The sequence below is a fragment of the Bubalus kerabau genome, chromosome X (assembly GCF_029407905.1).
Source record: "Bubalus kerabau isolate K-KA32 ecotype Philippines breed swamp buffalo chromosome X, PCC_UOA_SB_1v2, whole genome shotgun sequence".
NCBI lineage: Eukaryota > Metazoa > Chordata > Mammalia > Artiodactyla > Bovidae > Bubalus > Bubalus kerabau.
The window spans coordinates 12,588,956-12,609,375 of NC_073647.1; the positions used below are offsets into that span (position 1 = coordinate 12,588,956).

The 20,420-nt window shown below is 39.2% G+C and overlaps 1 protein-coding gene across 1 annotated transcript in view; it reads right to left on the reverse strand.

Annotated features, from left to right (window-relative positions):
* TENM1 (teneurin transmembrane protein 1) overlaps nucleotides 1-20,420 on the reverse strand; it is a 670,347-nt gene that overhangs the window by 89,155 nt on the left and 560,772 nt on the right. The window contains exons 22-23 of the mRNA XM_055565537.1: nucleotides 20,330-20,350; nucleotides 14,662-14,894 (exon numbers count right to left, since the gene is read on the reverse strand). Of these exons, the coding sequence (XP_055421512.1) occupies nucleotides 14,662-14,894; nucleotides 20,330-20,350 (254 nt within the window). The remainder of the gene's footprint in view (nucleotides 1-14,661; nucleotides 14,895-20,329; nucleotides 20,351-20,420) is intronic.

Here is a 20,420-nt window from a genome sequence, read left to right on the forward strand (position 1 = left end):
CCCAAAACCTATTACACAGTCTAACAAGCCTTTTGAAAAACCAAATGGAATAGCTAGCAAACGAAACTGGAAGGAAAATAGAGCAAATAACACTGGGCCTTTCTGGCTAGGCTTTGATATTTGGGGCTTGAAGATAACCTCACATTTGAATTATTAAGCCTTTGATTCCTCAGAGGGAAACTTTAAATGGGCCAGGACTCACTCCCAAGGAAACAGTGACTTTCTTTGGTCAACAATACAGCTGACTCATTACATCAAAGGGTCTTTAATATTGAGGAAGTTCAATGTCAGCCATTTAGGGAACTCCACCTACAGACACACACTAGATGTGTTGGTGAGCTCCGTAGCTAATGGAAGATCCTCAAATGCAATCAGTTCAGAACATAAGGAGTTAATACTGGCCACTGCAGGGGTCCCGAAAGACTCTACTTCAGGGACAGCGCTGGTGCATATTCTGATATGTTGGTTCCTGTGCCTCAGAGGTTGTTAAATATTTTGAACACTGTCTCTATGAGTGAAAGCCTTATTTAAATCAATCAAACACTTTTTAAAATGGAATTATCAGGTATAAATTTGAAAGTTGTTTTCTAAGCCCAACTTCTGACTTAACATTGTTTTAATTTATGAAAGATTTCAAATGGAAGACAACTCAGAAAATCATTACAAACTGCCGTGCACCTACCACCCCAATTTAAGAGGTGTTAATATTTGCTTCCTGTATCTCTTAAAAAAAAAGAAAATGTTGTGAGAACAGGCAAAACCCATGTCTTTTATCTCTGTTCCCTTTACCCTTCCCTCCCTGGAGGTAAGTACTAGTCTGCAGTTTGTGTGTGTCATTTCTTTGCATGTTTTTATACATTCTCTATATATGTATATGTCAAAAAATAATATATAGTGTTGTTTGTTTCTATGCTTCAAAAATTTATGTAGGAGATGGATGGTGGTGATGGCTGCACAACAACGTGAATCTACTTAATGCCTCAAAATTGTAACTTAAAAATGGTCAAAATGGGAGAATTCCCTGCTCCAGTGGTTAGGACTCCACGTTTTTACTCACTGGGCTGGTATTCAATCCCTTGTTGGAGAACTAAGATCCTGAAAACCACACAGTGCTTCCCCCCCAAAAAAATGGTAAATTTCTGTTTTGTATATTTTAACCACAAAAATATGCTAATGATATAACATCATATATATTCTTTTGCAATTTTCTCTTTCATTCATGCAACCTTATGTTTTGTGACTATTAATGCTTTTACACGGGCATCTAGTTAATTCATTTTTACTGCTATATATATTCCATCATTTGAGTAAACCTGATTGATGGATTGTTAGGTTGTTCCCCCTTTTTATACTGTGAAAGTGAAAGTGTTAGTCACTCAGTGGTCTCTGATTCTTGCAACCCCATGGACTGTAGCCCACCAGGCTCCTCTGTCCATGGGATTTCCCAGGCAAGAATACTAGAGTGGGTAGCCATTCCCTTTTCCGGGGGATCTTCCTGACCTAGGGATTGAACCTGTGTCTCCTGCATTGCAGGCAGATTCTTTACTGTCTGAGCCACCAGGGAAGGTTGTTCCCATTTTGTATAGTGTACTGTCAGCCTAGTATGTCTCCTTATGCACATGTGTACTTGTGATTTCCTATACACTTTTCTTCACCAAGCTCCCTTCAGCACCTCTCTCTAAATATCCTGTGTACGAGACAGCAAAAGAGACACTGATGTATAGAACAGTCTTATGGACTCTGTGGGAGAGGGAGAGGGTGGGAAGATTTGGGAGAATGGCATTGAAACATGTAAAATATCATGTATGAAACGAGTTGCCAGTCCAGGTTCGATGCACGATACTGGATGCTTGGGGCTAGTGCACTGGGACGACCCAGAGGGAGGGTATGGGGAAGGACGAGGGAGGAGGGTTCAGGGTGGGGAACACATGTATACCTGTGGTGGATTCATTTTGATATTTGGCAAAACTAATATAATTATGTAAAGTTTAAAAAAAAAAAAAAAGAATATGTATTAAAAAAAAAAAAAAAGAATATGTATTAAAAAAAAAAAAAACAACAACACATAGCTGCAAGTTCTCCCTTTAGTTGGACAGTGTATTTTGCAGGCAAAGAGAATTAAAGTAGGACTGTGTATATCCAATCAATGAAGTTTGACAGAAAAGTTGAATACAGCAAAGCAATTTTGAAAACAAAATGTTTACTACTAGTCTTGAAGACAATCCAGTTATATTAGTTTTAAAAAAAATTCTTATCTTCCTTCTCATCATCATACTTTATTTAGCACTTAATCTGTACCAGGTACTGGTTTAACCTATTTTGTGTCATTTTATCTGCTATAATCCTATAAGGAAGGTAGGAGCACTGTCTCTACTCCAACATGAGAAAGCAGTGGCTCAGAGAGGTTAGCAATAAATTTGAGCTCAGTCTTACCTGCCGGATCCCAAAGTCTCTGGTTTTAACTACTCTAAACACTTCTTAAGTTTTCCAGATTTCACAGGGCCCAAATGGGATATACAAAGAATATGATTTAAGGGTCATTGAAAGGCTTGCCCACTTGTCTTAAAAATACCTTTTCTACAGGAAGATTTCTAGAAGGATACAGAATTTAGAGACCTTAAGGACATATATTGCTAAATCTGACCAAATAAAATTAGAAAACTTCTACAAGACAAGAAATGACAAACTTGGAAAATATTTGCAACACGTAGGAGAGACAAAGGGATGTTTTTCTTAATTTACCAAAGAGAAAGATCAAAAGCTCAGTATAAAAACTGGCAGAGGATATGAAAGTGAGTTTACTGAAAAAGAAATACAAATGGTCACAACAGATATGAAACGACATTCAGCCTCATTTATAATTAAAGAAATTAAAATTTAAGCTATAAGCTACCATTTTCTACCAATCAGATGGGCATATATTAAAAGGTTTAATAATACTTAGTGTGGCTGAGGGTATGGCAAAATGGGCATCTTTGCACACTACTGGTGTTCAATCTTTTGAGAGGGCAATTTGGTAATATCTACTACTGTTGAAAATTAATCTGGTGTAGATACTCACAAAAGTGGCCCAAAACACATGAATGAGGTTGTTCAATGCAGTGCTATAGTGATAAAGGATTTAAAAAACCAACATGTCCATCAAGAAACAAATTACTTAATAAATGGCATGTCCATATATTGTAATATAATATGTAATATCTCTTAAAAACAGAGGTAGATGTATATGCTTCAAAAATGCTTCAAAGAGCTTAAAAAATACAAGCAAACAATACAAGCAGGGTGAAAATTAATGCATATATGATTCCTTTTATAAGGGAAAAATACATATGAAGATTTCAAAGAAATCTTAAGAAACTATGAACACTTTAAAGAGAGGGACTGGGGTGTGTATGTTTGTGGTGAAGAAGCCTAGAATTTGCTGAACTTTTCTATAGAGTTTGGACTTTCAAATCACAGACATATATTACTTTTATATTTTTATGTTTCAATATCAATGGGGCTTATCTAGATGGTGAGATTATAGGCTGTTTTAATTTTGTATTCTTTATATTTCTCTTTCTTAAAAAATAATAAATATAATAATTTTTTTTTTTACTATGGGCCTGCCAGGATGGCCTTCAAAGTCTTCCACGGAGCCTTTTTCCTTGACTCATAGTACAGCCCCTCTGGTTAAGAGCAACCCAGTGACAACCATCAGCACTTTGAGACGGTTTCTGGAGAGCTGTCACTTATGGAAGCAAAGAGACCTGAAATCTCAGGGACTAGTCATAGGACAGGACAGTGTGTGTGTGTGTATTTTCAAATAACATGTTTTGTCTTTTGTTGAATTACAAAATAATAAATTCTCAGAAAGTTCAAGAGAACAAAAATCAAATCATTCAATATTCCTTATGCAGCAATTCTCATTGCTAACATTTAGATTAACTTCCTCTCAATCTTTTTTTCTCTGTATGTATAAACCAACCCTTTACTGTTATAGATGCAGCAGTATACAGTACATAGTTTTGTACTGAGTATTATTTTGTGAGTATTTTCCTTATACCTGAAGGTTTGGGGGCTATGGGAATGGCCTGTCCTGGAGCTGACAATAAGGGAAGTACATTTTTGGTAGGAATATTGAAAATAATAATGAAATTGATGACAGATCTGTGTTTACTATCACCATTCACTGGAAATTGTAAACAATGTCAGGATAAAATATTCCTCCCACGGAGTTGTCTGCCTTTAACATACGCCACAGTATGCCTAACCCTACTCTGACTAAGGGTGAGAGAGGGGAAAGCCTGGATTTCTGTCTTGGGAGGGGGCTCAGAGTTAGCCAAGGGAGTCCCCGAAAGAGGAAAAAGGAGAAGACATTTCAAACAGCCCCTCCTTTACAAGTTTCCTGCTTAGATTCAGTTCGCTTGAGAAACTGCTTGACTTAAAAAAAACAAAACAAAACAAAAACTTAGCAGTTGTCTTTCTTATGTGCGTGTAACTGAAGTCATTCAGTTCAGTTCAGTCGCTCAGTCATGTCTGACTCTTTGAGACCCCATGAATCGCAGCATGCCAGGCCTCCCTGTCCATCAGTACCTCCAAAGTGCTGGTTGAAATGCCCTCTGTGGTGTCATCTGTAAATTTTGGTCTGAAGTGGCCAAAATGCAATTAACTGATCAATTATAAAATAAAAGTGGGTTTCCTGGCTCCATTTCCAGCTGTGTTTTAGCCCCTGATGATATTAAAATAATGGATTTCCAAAGATATCTGGGCTTTTGCATGTTGATTGAGTTTTACACTCTACACCTGCTAATTCATCCAGTATGGCTGGAGGATCAATGAAGCTAAAGACATCTTCTGATGACTCCTCTGTTGTGGAGTGAATATTCTTGGTTCCCTGGGAAGTCAATGCATGGCAGATTTCAGATTCCTTCAAGAATCAGCAAAGCATGCTAGACTCACCAGGAAATGACTTCCTCATTTCTTTGATTTTACAGTCAGCACCATGCATTTGGTAAACTTGAAATTACTGGGCTATCTTGTATTGATGGTGGAGCAATATGGGGCCATGATCAAAGCTTTAGCTCTAATATAGTATCATGTTTTAGAACCTTAAAAACAAACATTTTGCATTGAAAGAAATTTCCTAATTAACTTCTGAAGAATTTGTACATTTAAACATCTTACCCTGCTGGAGAAGACTGATAAAGCAAACGTACTACCTTCTGTTGAAGAGAAATTGTATTTAGAAGGAGCTTGCTATTCTCATAAAACTTTTAATAGGAAGAAGTGAATCAAATTCCTTAATTACCATTTTACGGTTGGTAAAAGGGCAAATTACATGCCATCCATTTCTAAACTTCTAAATGTCTCTGGTGCTTTTAATTAAAGCTGCCATCTAGAAACTACTAAAGCAATTTTATGCAATTAGTTATTTATAGGTTACCATAATACACCACTCAAAATATGATTTAACTGATTTGCAGTCTGTTAGTGTGTGATCTCTGTCATTTTTGTTTGATGGGGGGGGGGGTCTTTATATTAGCTAAGGTGATCCTTAAGTGGACAGATAAGAAAGATGTGACACTGAGGAGCTCTGATAAGGAAAGTTTGGGGGGCTAGTGATCTCAAGTAAAAAGAGGAAGAATCGTAATTCCATACAGTCTGTCTTGCTATGTAGGGGTGGAAGCGTCACTGGAGACAATACCGCAGAGAAGTATATCATCGTTATCCTCCCATCTCTCCCCACTTTGCTGCTGTTCTGCTAGATACCTAGCACTGCCCTTCCTCGTGCCACCTGAAGTGGCTGCCACTTCGGCTGGTCCCCCTCTGGTGATCTCATCTATCCCAACCCACCCATCCTGTGCTCCACATCCTCAATGCCCGCCTTACATGTTTTAATGAGGGATTAATCTGTTGCTCTCCTAGGCAGTACTTGCACTCAACACTGAAGTTCACCTCTGAAGAAAACCATTATGGAATGAATTTAATGGTGAAAATGTAGGCTGCTAAAGGGCATAATTTTGGTAACGTGGGTCATTGTGGGGGGGTTCCTCAAAATATAACATGTAGAAAGAACCAGCAATAGAAGTACTGGATCTCAAGGTCCGGAGGGATCAGCCAGTCATATCCCCAAATCCCACTCTACCTTGAATCCTGCTTTTGTTATGGCACCTTTCTACCCTAGAAATGATCAAGTCTCAGACTGACTTACAAGGATAATTTGAAACTTGCCTCCTTTCGAAGTAACTTATTCCATATTTGGGTCATTATTATAAGCAGCCTTATTATTAGCAACAAAAGAGCAAGCCTGATCAGAATGGCAGGTAATATTTAACATGTAGACACTACATGCTGGGCACTGTGCTTTACAACACACTTCACACAATGCAAGAGGCCCCGGTTCCATTCCTGGGTCGGGAAGATCCCTTGGAGGAGGGATAGGCTACCCACTCCAGTATTCTTGGGCTTCCCTGGAGGCTCAGATGGTAAAGAATCCGCCTGCAATGTGGGAACCCTGGGTTCAGTTCCTGGATTGGGAAGATCCCCTGGAGAAGGGAAAGGCTACCCACCCCAGTATTCTGGCCTGGAGGACTCTATGGACTGTATGGTCCACATGGTCGAAAAGAGTCAGACATGACTGAGCGACTTTCACTTTCTTTCACATGCATTACCGAACACTCCCATGTTGGCATGATTACTCCTATTCTAACTTCACAGATGAGGAAGTTGAAGCTCAGGGAAGTCTGGTGACTTACCCAAGACCACACATCTAATGAGTGGTGGATCTGGGATCTGTGTGCAGTGATTTGACTCCAGAACCTGGGAACTTGTCTCTCATGGTATTTGTCCTCTAAAGTATTATCTGTTTGCTAGAATGTTATACATGAAAATGAAAATAAATGCAGAAGAAAATTCATTTAATAATGTCCTTATAGCTTTATAAAACTTGAATGAACTTAATACAAGTTCCATGTATTAATCATGGATGTGTCCTGGACCAATTAGCCAAGGCTAGATATAAGTGCCTTCCTTTTGTCTGACTTCTCTACCAACAGGTTATGATTTTAGGATTATGATAGAAAAGGCAGAAAGGTTCTCAAGTTCCAGCTGCTGATGTAATATAAGCTCTAAATCTTTTGACCATTCATAAGCAGATGCCTTAGACCCATGGTGCAAATAATCAGTTAAGCTCTGGGACTTCCCTGGTGATGCAGTGGTGAAAATTCTGGGCTCCCAATTCAGGGGCCCTGGGTTTGATCTCTGGTCAGGGAACTAGATCCCACATGCCACAGTGAAGACCTGGCATGCCACAGCTAAGACCCATCGGAGCCAAAACATAAATAAACATCAATAAAAGTTAAACTCTCATTCTGGTTGCATCATAGGTACTAAGTCATCAGGTGTAGCTACCGTTAACTGAGGGAACAACAACACAGTTTAGGAAAGAAATATCCAGAAGTGGAAACAACACAGGATCACTGAGCAATAAAGAACAAATATTTTACCTGAATTTTAAGGCTTTGTCAAGCTTTTTTTTCAAGATGCCTCTGATTCTAGGACAAGGATGTGGGAGGAAAGTTCTCACAGGAAATGCCTTGAAGCTGAGGCAGGAATTTGGTCATGTGTGGCAGAAAGCTGATCTTACCCAGAAAGCTGACTTTACTAGGTGGGGTGTCCAAACCATTCCTACATATCTCCAGGTCTGATTGTACTTTGTCATTTTTAGCAGAATAGATCCACTTCTCTAGAACACTGAGGCCATCAGAATGGAGTACTGGTCAATTTTCTAGCCCTTCTATCTACAAACTTCCACATCCCTACACCGACACACTATCTTAGGCAGGTCTCTTCAATCTCCCCTCCAATTCCAGGCCTACTCCAGTTTCCTCCCAATCTGGTTTCATCATTTCTTCTCTGCCTCTTGTATCTTACCATTGACCTGTAATCATTGCATGTATCTCATAGAAAAAGCTCCTGAGTGTTTTGTGCTCTCATTAGTTATCCCTCTATCTTTTGCACCCAAGCATCTCTTCAAAAGAGTGATCTTCATTAGTCATATTTACTTCCTCACCTCTCACTGGCTCATCAAATGCCTGAAATCTGGCTTCCACCTCTACCATCATTCAAATCACCAATGAGCTCCTCACTGCGGAATCCAATGGCTACAATTGTGTGACACCTGATATTGTTTTTCACCCCTTTTTGAAACAAACTATTTCCTTGGCTTCCGGGATACCAAGCTCTCTCTGTTCACTTCCTCTTCTTGTGAAGATTTCTTCTCTATTTCATGAGATTCTCTTCCATTGCCTACTGTATACATATTGGTATTCCCAATGATTTTTTTACCCCAGCTTTGCTCCAGCATATCTACCCTGTCACTAAAATAATCTGTCCAAAATGCATCCATCAAGAAAAATGGTACTGATGAACCTATTTGCAGGGCGGGAATAGAGACACGGATGTAGTGAATGGACTTGTGGATGTAGCAGGGGAAGGAGAGGGAGGAATGAATTGAGAGAGTAGCATTGACATATATACATTACCATGTGCAAAATACATAGCTAGTAGGAAGTTGCTGTATAACACAGGGAGCTCAGCCTGGTGTTCTGTGATGAGCTAGAGGGGTGGGATGAGGGGGAAGTGTGGGGGTGGGAGTTCAAGAGGGAGGGGACATATATATACTTATGCCTGATTCATGTTGATATATGGCAGAAACCAACACAGCATTGAAAAGCAATTATCCTCCAATTAAAAATAAGAAAAGTAAACAAATGCACCCATCAGATGATCAAGTCATTTCCCTGCTTCAAACCTTTTGCCTACCGGACAAAATGCAAACTTCTTTTTCTTGCCTTGCTCCTATCACCCTCAAATATGTTTACTTTAACAATTCTGAATTATTTATAGTTGCCCAAATATACCATTCATTTTACTCATGCTGCAGCTTGCCTGTAATTTTGACGAGGGTTGGCCTTAGTGTCAACACAAATAGTTATGTCACCATAATGGGTCATGTACTAAAGGAATTCAGGGAAAGTCTCACTGCACCCCATTGCATAGTAGAAACAAAAGAACATTCTCACGTGTTCGTGCACTATACGCTCTCCCTCATAGATACCAGTTGTATCAGCAAGATACTAGTGACATCACTGATGAGAGTTTTACCATCTTTCCACTACCCCCAAAATTAGCCCTTCAAAATGGCATGTAAATAATAGGGGGCATCAGTAGAACTTTAGGATGCACCTTGGATATATCTGGGTAGGGACAAAAACAGATTATTTTTGTCTAGACTTTATCATACCCAGCTTTCTTAATTGCCAATAAAGTTAAAGGAACTCCTGTGTGATTAGTGTCATGAATAACCTAAAAACACTTTTAGAAGCCATGAAGATTTAAGGGTCATTTCCCTTCTTGGGAACAGCTCCGGGGCTGTTTGCATGTATGTAGATACTGCCTAATCCTTGTCGAGTTCTGAGGTCAATATGCTTAAAGATGCACATGAAAATGGAGATATACTCCTTGGTGAGGTCCAAGAAAACCATATTAAGTCATTGATTAATTTCATCCTGTCCAGTCACTCCTTCACCCTCTGTCTCTACTTTTTAAAAAATAAATGTATTCAGCTTGTCACAAATTTTATTTTATATCTCCACATAGTACCATTTCACATTTTGTTTAAGTACTTGGTCATCTATTACATGACTCATTAGTTTGAGTTCTCTGTAGAATTAAAGAAAGTTGCAGTAAAAATAATAAATGGAACCTAAGTTTCAACTACATCATCCATGCATGTTTTAAAAGCATCTTTCAAAGTCAATTCAAACTCATATACAATGCCAGGGATTAGCACACCATCAACCTCCTTGCTAAACTTTTTTCCTTGCCCCATTATATTGAAGTATTGATGAGTAAAATGGCAAGTGTTTTTCTTTATTGGGATTCAAATCAAAGTGCAGAAAACTGGATTAGATAAAGACTTCTTCCTAGGGGAAGTACCCAGGGGCTATCTTACAGAAAACTCCATCTATTAAGAAAAAGTTGGTGAAGTTTCTAATTGCAGAATCTTCCAAAGAGATGTGACAAAGTTTCTTGGGGATTTATTTGAACAATTCTATTGACAGATGATGCAAATGCTAAAGAGTGCACTATGGGTATGCTACTGGGTCAGTAAAATCTGAGAAATAGTTTTAATAGGAAAATGAAAGTAGACTAAAAGTCATTCATCTTCCAAATAAAAATATTTTGTTTTCATTGAATATATGTCATTACATTGAAAAGCATTTCCCACTATTTCCTACCCTCCCAGAGAAACCAACCTCCCAGAGAGATCATGGATTTTAGTAGCGTGGTATAGTGGAGGCATCAGCTCCCCCACCCCACCATCCCATCCCTGTGCCTCATGGGTTTTGAAGTCAGGCAGACCTGGTTTGAATTCCAGTGTTATCTGTAAAATGCTGACCCTAGGTAAATTTCCAAAGAGTCGGACACAACTGAAACAATTTAACACACACAAATTTCTTAAGGTATCTGTGCCTCTATCCTCTCATCTATACAATGGGAATAATACTATTCACCTTGTGAATTGCAAACATCAGAGATACCATGCGTAAAATATCTAACAATGTACAGCACACAGCAGACACTCAGTAAGTTATACTTATGGTTATTTTAATACATTAGAGCTGGGAAGGAGAGCATCCTAAGCCCTTCAGTTTACACAACCGAACAATCTCAGGACTCAGTGTGTATATGCCTAGCCCAGTGTAACAAAACTAGTCAGTGGCATCATTAAGTCAATTTCAGGGTTCAGGGAGGTACAGTGACTTACACAGGGTCATTCCAAGAATCATTACATGGAGGGGACGTGAAAATCTAGGCTTCCTAACCCTGTGTTCATCACAGTTTGCTTTCATTTCTCAAAAAAACAACAAAAAGCCCCCCAACTCTAAAAAAAAACAACACACACACAAACCGAAAACCATGGCTTCTGACCTTTTGCCTTTTGCTGACTGGTTTTAATCCCATTGGATGATCTATTCCAACGTTAGGACAAATGATCTCAAAAGAAAATTTTATTTCATCCTATATTTAGAATAGATTCAGCAAATAAATTAGCTGTCTTGCAGATTAACATTTATTTGACTTACCTTGCATAATTAAGGACATGTTGGAGAGCCTGCCTGTAATTGCAATATGTTGCTTGTTAAAGTCTTAGAGGGAGCTCTCCTTCCTAACCTAGAAATGGTACTCCCTAGATGTACATATCCATTTTCTACTGATCTACAGCTTTTCTTTATTAGCTTCTAGGCGGAGAGAAAAATCAAACCTCTCCTTAAAAAAATCCATTAAACATTTGCTGTCTTCTAAGGGGGAAGGACGAAGGAGCTGATGTGCATGGTAGCTGTAAAGCCAAAAAAACAAACAAATTGGGCTTTTTGAGAGAGAAAGGACCTGCAGGAGAACCTCAAAGACATAATTAGCAATTAGCAATACTCTCCTCTCAGTTTGCACATGGTGCCTTAACGACGTCTTGCATGATTTTTCCTTCTATGGAAGTCTATGAAATTGCCCTGCAGCACTCCATATAATGAGACTCTCACTTCTGACTCACTGCCAAGGGTAAGTGCTGTCTAGATTCAGCGTGGAGACAGGTGCCCTAACTAGGCACTGAAGTGTTCTGACCAGCATTTTCAGAGCAACTGATGCCTGGACATAGGTTTTGTCATCAAAGTGATTTTGAAGATCACTAACAGGGTCCTCATCCACTGTGAACATGATGGAAGGAGATGTGATGGACACTTAGTGTGAGCCACTTGTACCCTCCTTTAAGCATCCTCCTTCACTCACTGGATTAGAGCAGATGTTGCCAACAGCAGCTTCAGTACATTATGTGAAAGCTGTGTTGGATGGATTAGACATTCAGATGTCTGAAACCTGGGCCAGCTGTTCTTAGGGCCCCTTACTGCTTTGGGATGAATAAAGTGTACCACATTATTGTAAAGGCCACGCTTGGATAGAAGGTTGAGTAAATCAAGCCAAAGGAAAATGTGCTACTAGCTATGACCAGAAGAAAAACTTAAATATTAACTTTAATAGACACATACATTTTGGCACTCTTATTACTGATGCTTCCAGAGTTCATGTAAATCCTGCTCATCAGGACTCTATTATTGCTGCTTTTTGAGCAAAAAGAAAAAAAAAGCTGCAGGAACCAATTATTTGCTTTATTTGGAAAAGCTGATATTCATTCTCTATGTGGCAGGTTGAATGTGGTAGGTGAGATGAGTGGTTTTCCTACTAGCAGCCACTCAGGAGGATGTCAGTTTCAGGCACAATACAAAGTTGATTTCTCCCTATTTCTTATGCAGAAATCCTTAAAATACCTGCAAGAGTTTTAAACCTGTGCATAAGGTGGGACTCCAACCTGATGTCTTTCCTTGAAAGATGAGCTAATTATAGTTGCACCTGAGTTAAGCATTCACTCATCAAACGTTTATTGCAGACCTACTGTATGTAAGAAACAAGCACAGGCACAAGAGAAAAGAAACATTCCCAAACACTTTACCATGATACTTATGGGTGGGGGCGCTTATGTTCCCTTAGGGAGAAAACATCATTTCCTTTCAATGCTACTGAAATTCCTTTTAGGAATACTTGGGTATGGATAAGACTTACCTAATTCATCAATCACACAAGAAACCTGTGTAGTAGATTTCACACTGTGCAAGATTTTGCTGAGGAGGTGGGGAAGAGTCAAAAGAAATATAGTTTCTCATCTCAAGCCTCCCATTCATGAAAGAATTGGAAAGCAAAAGAAGGCAAAATATAACTAGGTGCTAATTGGGTAGTGTAGACACTGTTAAAGAAATTCAGATTTAATGGGTTGGGTTAGCCAGAGGGGCTTTAAGAAAGACACAAGCCTTGAATATGGCCTTGAAGAAAGGGAAGCCTTTAAACACTGATTGTAGTTGAAATTTAATCCCCATATGGCAAATGTCAAATAGCTAAAGAGTAACCTCTTAATATTTGAAACAGTAACTGACCATCTAATGAATTAAACACATTGACCTCACTATATTTTTTGGCATGGAAAGGTGTTCATAATACGTTAAGTATGAAAAGCAGATTATAGAACAGCATTCTATGATTCTATTATTAGAGAATAAAATATATGATATGCACAGAGGAAAAGTCTAGAAGGATAAAAATGTTGACAGTGGTTTTGTAGATGTGGTAGGATTACGGGTAACTTTAGTTAAAAATATTTTTTTGTGTTCTCTATTTTCTGATTTTTCTGCAACAATTGTATATTATTTGTGTAATAGTTAAAAAAAAACAACAACAACCATGTTGGGTTCTTAAAACTCACTACAATGAATACTTAATAAAAGTATCTTGGAGAAGGAAGAGAGAATGATTAAATAATGAAGGAGATAGGGTGGATTATATATGGTGACAGAGTTAAAAGCTGACTATCCTTCAGCTTAGTAGCCTAAGATGGGAATATGATCCAAGTCTATAAAATCATGAAGCTGACTAGGAGAACATAGATATATTTAAAAATCTCAGGCAACAGAATTGAGGGTTGACCCTTGAATATTGGGAAGTTAAATTTAGGACAAATAAAAGTAAGTCTGAGCTCTCACAGAAGGCAAAAGAAAAAAACAAGGAATTTGTTATACTAGGATACTAGGGGTGGGGCTTCCCAGGTGACGCTAGTGGTAAAGAATCTGCCTACTAATGCAGGAGACATAAGAGACGTGGATTCGATCCCTGGATTGGGAAGATCCTGGAGGAGGGCGTGGCAACTCACTCCAGTATTCTTGCCTGGAGAATCCCATGGACAGAGGGGCCTGGCAGGCTACAGTCCATAGGGTTGCAAAGAGTTGGACACAACTGAAACAACTTAGCCTGCACACATGCATACTATGGGTGATATAAATTTAAAATCTAAGTATATAGCTTCAAGGATGATTTCCCCAGTGGCTCAGGTGGTAAAGAATCTGCCTGCAATGTGGCAGATCTGGGTTCAGCTCCTGGGTTGGGAAGATCCCCTGGAGAAGGGAATGGCAACCCACTCCAGTATTCTTGCCTGGAGAATCCATGAACAGAGGAATTAAGACACGACTGAGTGACTAACCCTTTCACTTTCACTTCAAGAATGATTTAGATAAGTTAATGGAAGAAAGGTTCATTAAAGGTTGGTGATTGTTAAGCAAAAGGCAGGAATGTCTCAAGTCTATGAGATACTCAATATATTTCAAAGTGGCAGAATGTGGCACAGACTTGACCCCTAACCAGTGCAGGCCACAGTGCTAAAGCCATCCTCCTGGAGGCCCTTTTCTGGGCTAGGAGTTAACCCTTTAGTTGTTGGACTGTTGGGAGATTCCAAGAAGGAGATCATGGGCTGGGGTGTCCAGGAAGCAGAGGGTTCTGGGCAATAATTATTTATCAATCAGAAAAGAGGCATTCCAATATGTTCCTAATAGTTATGACTATCCCAATGCATATTGGCTAAAAATTAGTCCTGGGTGTGCCTATCTTCCCATATAGACTTCAGAGATGACGTCTGTCAGAGGTACAGTATATTGGGATGGATGGACCACACTGGGACAACAGTCTTAGGGATCTGTGAAGTCAAATGAAACCTTTAGATGACCAAGGAATTTTTCTTACCTCGTGGGCTATTCAGTGAAGCTTCTGAGGCTCTTCCACCGTCTCCACAGTGGCTCTGGTCAAAGGGCAGGCACTGATCACCAGTCCCTGCCACCACTTCAAAATTCTTGGACAAATCTTTTGTTTCCACAAGAGATTTCAGCTTGTAGACTTTTCGGGTATTGGTGTCTGATAGATAAAGTGATTCAGACATTGGGTCCATAGCCAGATAGTATTTGTGAGCAGGGCTTGTGCTAAGAGAAGAGAAAAAGAAAGTTATTTAAAGTAATTTGTTCAGCCTACACTCCCTGGGCTCTGCCTTTTGTCACAAGTGGAAAATTCTCTTCAGAGGTGAAAGTATTAATGTATCTTCCTTATGTACTGAGGAGATGGACACCTCTTTGTTTTTCTAGTAATGGGTCTGGGATTTAAAAAAATTCAATGTGTACTGCTAACCTGTAATGATCTGATATCCCAGTACCATCCGTTTGAGGGTAGAGAAAGACGCAGAGGAGAGAAAATCCCAGGAGATCTGTTTTCTCATACATACCTTTTCTACTCCCCCCACCCAGTTCTCCAATTACCTACTAGATTACTGCCTGGAAATCTCAGTCACCCCAAACAGAAACTCCTCAGACAGTCACCTCAAAATCCCAAACCGAAGTTAGTTATTCTCTTCCTGAATTCCCCATCCTTCACAAACCTACTTCTTGTCTTCTGGGCTTCCTACCTCACTTGGGGTCCTACTGTCCTCCTGGGGTCCTGTTGGAAATTGAAAGGCATCCATAAAATGTGACGAGTGTGGCTTAGGTAGAGCTGTGCTGCAGATATATTGTGCCAAACTTCTCCTTCCCAAGCTTCCTTGTGTTTTACTTTTTTGTTTGTTTTTTAGCTGACTACCATATTTCTTGAATCCACATTTTCTTCTTTCAGGACATAATACAAGTGATTACATTTGACCTTTCTTTTGGTTGTAATCACAATCATCCATACCCCCTAAAGGTGACAAGTTGCCTTGACTGGATTTTGGTATTCCTGAAATTCTTCAATTATATATTTACATGGGATCTTGTATTATTTTTATCTGCATATGTGGCTGAGCTCATTCACTAGTTTTGATATTCCTAATTTCATTTTTCCTATCACTGCAGGAGTTTTGGTTTGGGGGACATTTTGCTTGAACTTAAGGGTCATGTACTGCTGACATCGTCTAAGCTCCAAACCTTGAGGTCTAACCCTTACTCTCCCCCTTTCTCTCCACATGTAATTGTGCCTGCAAATGAACTTTCAGAACTTTTCTTCTATCCCTCCTGCCATTACCTTAGTTTTAACCTTCATCATCTCTGGCCTGCAATATTTTCCATAGCCCTGCCCATAGGAGGTGTTTTTGAAACCTTAAATCCATTTTTCCCCATCTTGCCTCCAGAGTTAATCTGATCATTTGCTTCCCATCTTTAAAAACTCTACAGACTTTTAAATATTCCTTGGTATGGGGCACATGCCGTTCTTTACTAAGTAATTAATTCTTGTATGCCTTTTAAGGTTTTATACAGGCATTATCTTCTGAAGAAAGCTTTCCCTAAATCTCTAGGCTCAGTTATTTGCCTATGCTTACCTCTATTCTGGGTGATCACATGTCATATTAACTTAAAAAAATATATATTTGTATCCCCTAATAAACCATAAGAGGTTGGACAAGAGCTACCCTGTCTTATTTCTAGTGTGCTCACTGAACAGCACTCTGCCTCACACCTGGTAGCCTAAATCAGAAACCGGCAGCCATTCTTTACTACTCCTTCTTTTTGCCATTCCCCATATCCAGTAAAACAACATTAAAAAAAAAATTCTACCTCCTAAACTCTTCTCCAATCTGCCCACTTGTCTTTATCTCCACTGTCTGCAGTCCAAGGTTCTGCCATCTCTCACCTGCATTCCTTCCTTGGTACTATTTCTATGTTTGTATTTGTTCGTGGAGTCATTAAAAAATATTTCCTAAGCGCAAACAATGTGCCAAGGAACTGTGCTATGGTCGGGAGACCTACTTGTGTGCACAGCAAAGCCCTTTTCTTCATGAAACTTACAGTCTCGTGGGGGAGTCAGATCAGTAAATAGGCTATGACTTGTAAATAGGAGTGTTACAACAGAAGTAGAAAGGAGAGAAATGAGCAGATAGGAGGAACACGTTACCTAGCAGCACCCATGACATTGTATTAGCATTATTTTTTAAACTTATTAACTGAAGTTCATATTTTATTCAGATTTCCTTAGTTTTTACTTAATATCCTTTTTCTGTTTCAGGATTCCATCTAGGATACCAAATTATATTTAGACTTCCAGTCTCCTTAGGCTCCAAAGGGCTGTGACAGTTTCTCAGAGTTTGCTGGGTTTTGATGACCTTAACAGTTTTAAGGAGTACTGGTCAGGAATTTTGTAGGATGCTCCTACTGGAATGTGTCTGATTTTTTTTCCTCACAGTTAGACAGGGAAGGAAGACCGCAGGGGTAAAGTGCCATTCTCATCAAATCAAATCAAGGGTACATAATATCAACATGCCTTATCACTGTTAATGTTGACCTTAATCACCTGACTGAGGTAGTGTTTGTCGGGTTTGTCCTCTGTAAGTTAACTCTTTCTGTCTTATTTTCCACACTGTATTCTTTGGAGGAAGTTACTCCGCCAAGACAACACTTAAAGAGCAGGAAGTGCACCTCCTTGAGGGTTGAGTATCTATATAAATTATTTGGAGTTCTTCTGCATGACAACTTTATGTTTTCTTCTCCATTTATTTATGAACTCAACCATTTTTTTATACCAATATGGACTCATGGATATTTGCTTTATATTTTGCATTAAATCCAATACTACTTTATTTTGTTGCTCAAATTGTTGCAGCTTTATCCACTGGGAGCTCTTTCTGTTGGCTTGTGTGCCCCTCATCAACCGCCATCAGTGTGGGTGTGCTTCGGTTGTTTTTTGAGCACGTCCTTACTTTCTGGAACTACACGATGCTCCAGGCTCATCTTGTATGATACCTGCCCTGGCACTAGAATGAATCATTTCTCCAAGTATTCCTAGTCCTTTTATTGAAAAATGGTATTAGAAACTGAGAATACTGGGTGTAAGCACTATTTTTTCCCCTCCACACCTGTCTCCAACTACTCTGTGAACTCTTTGCAGGCAGGAACCTTACCTTTCTACTTCAGTGCTAACAGAGGGTCTGACAGGGCTGATGTTCAGTAAGTGCTTAACTAAACTGTAGGACATGAATCTAACTAAGACATGGAAGAGTTCAGGCCTTGGCTACTTAGCCAAGCAAAATGGACGGGAGAGGGTCATTAGACTAATTAAGATGCTCTTAAAGACTGGCATGTTCCTGATTGTACTTGTAATTGTCATTTGCCCTCTAAGCATATTTATGTTAATGATAGTAAGGCTGGCAAATACTGACTTGAGATCTAGTTTATAGTTTTAATTGGAAAAAAATCAAATCCAATTGGAATACTTGATTTTTTTCTACTTACCTTCATCAAATAAGAGAATCCGGTAGATTCCAGGGACATCTTCAACCCTGGAATTACCATGCCAGCTGCTGTAAATAAACTGTGAAGGGCCCGACAGATTCCAGTATTGCTTTGGCAGTCATATGAGACAAAGCATCTCTGTAGCAAAGACTGCTTAAATATGGGTTTGAGTAAAAGTTTTCACATATTTAGTTGTACTTTTTGCCTTCAGAATAAAAGTTTTCCAGTGCCCTTAGATTTTTCTAGAATAAAGAAGGGGTCACACCCCTCCTCAAAACAACCTTCAATACTTTGGTAGCCAGCTTGTGGAAGTGTCAACTGAACCAGATTAATCATGTTTTGTTTAGGCAAAGTCCATAGGCTATTTTTCCAAGAGAAATGTTATTCGCACAAAAATACTTTGGAATGCATTACATTCATTTATTATTGAATATCCTCAAAGTGCCTGTGAGGGAACTTGGAATTATCATTCTTCTCAAATCTCAACTGAGGAAACCCAGGCACATAGAAAGCTCACCCAGGGTCACTAACAAGTCTGTGCTTGGACCAATACTAGATTAGATTCTATGTGACTGAGTGTGCAAAATAAATATCTTCAGAATACTCTTGTTCTGAAAGTGACAAAAAAAAATTCAGTGTTACAATCTTCTTCCAACTATGTTGCTTTGTGAGGCTGTTCTCAAACTCTGTGCACTGGCCTTTAGAAAATGGAATAGCCCAAATGCACCAAATTCAAATTTGATTGCTATTTTCTTGACAGCCAACAGTCAGGAAGGTCTCCTATATTAAGAAGCAATTTCTTGCCATTACATGCCATTTCCCAAGTGCACTTCAGCTCTTTTGAGATTGGTTTCTTTCTACTTTGTGAAAACATGCCAAGCCTGAGAAAGAAAAACCACTGGAATACATTCCAATTTGTTCTAATCCCTTGTGTCTAAACACATATTGCGATTTGAGATGTGAAGATTGTAACTTTAGTGTTATTGTCATCTTCTGGTTAGTTTTCCTTGCAAGCAATGCCTGCATGGAGACTTAGCAAATATCACTTAGCAAATATCACTTCACTCATGCCGGTTAAAACCACATAGATTGTGAAATGGGCAATTAATGCTCATAATTAATACTGTGCAACATTTTACCAGCAAGCAATTTGATAACCAACTTAATTTGCTTAAGGAATCAGTCATGCCAAAGTAGCAAGGCTGATCTTGTGCACTGGCATTTGGGAAGCGCCTCTCCCAAGTGGACTCCAAATGACAAACCCCATCACTGCCATTTTGATGACAATTGGCTTTCGAAAGTCAACAAATTCAATTTTCTCCTTTGCAATTTCAGGTAACTTAGAACAGTTTTGACAAGTGTAATGTGTTAACAAGTTGAATAGACATACTTATGACTAATTTCGGAGTTCTATGCCATTGTCAGTAAATGGTCAGTTTAAAGTTTATTATCTTTTTTTTGATGGGGTAAAACAGAAACCATGAGGTTGCATAAGAGGAACATGGAGAAATCTTATTCAAGAAGGTCATCATGGGCATTCTCTTAATACACTTGTCAACTAAATTCCTGGAAGTAGGAAGACTGCTGCACGTCTCTTTCTCTACTTGCAACTTGAAAGTGAAAGTGTTAGTCGCTCAGTCGTGTCTGACTCTTTGTGATTCCATGGACTGTAGCCTGCAGGACTCCTCTATCCATGGGACTCCCAGGCAATAATACTGGAGTAGGTTGCCATGCCCTCCTCCAGGGGGTCTTCCTGATCCAGGGATCAAACCCACATCTCTTGTCTCCTACATTGGCAAGAGGATTCTTTACCATCTGAGCCACCAGGGGAGTCCACAAAATCAAATCTATTTGAACTTACAGACTCATCTGTGATATCACCTCAGAAAACACCATGAGGCTGGAGGCTTTGCTTTCCCGGGAAGTACTGAACTGCCAACTTTCTCTTATCGTGTTTTCTTTTTGGTACATTCTGATCCTCCAGCAAATTCCACTTAGTGGAGCTCTCCTTCTGGAAAACACTTACCTGAGTTATAACTCCTAAGTTAACATTTACATTATTCCTTTAACCTTATTTAAGAAGTAATGTTTCCCTATTAGCATATTATTAGGAGGTGATGTCTTAGGCAGGAAGGGGCATTAGGCACCCACCCATGTGATTTGCTTACCTATGTCTGGTATCTCTGTTTCTAGGGTGCACAAGGTATCCACGAATAGCAAGTAAAAGCAAACAGAGAGTCGTCAGTATCATCCAACAAG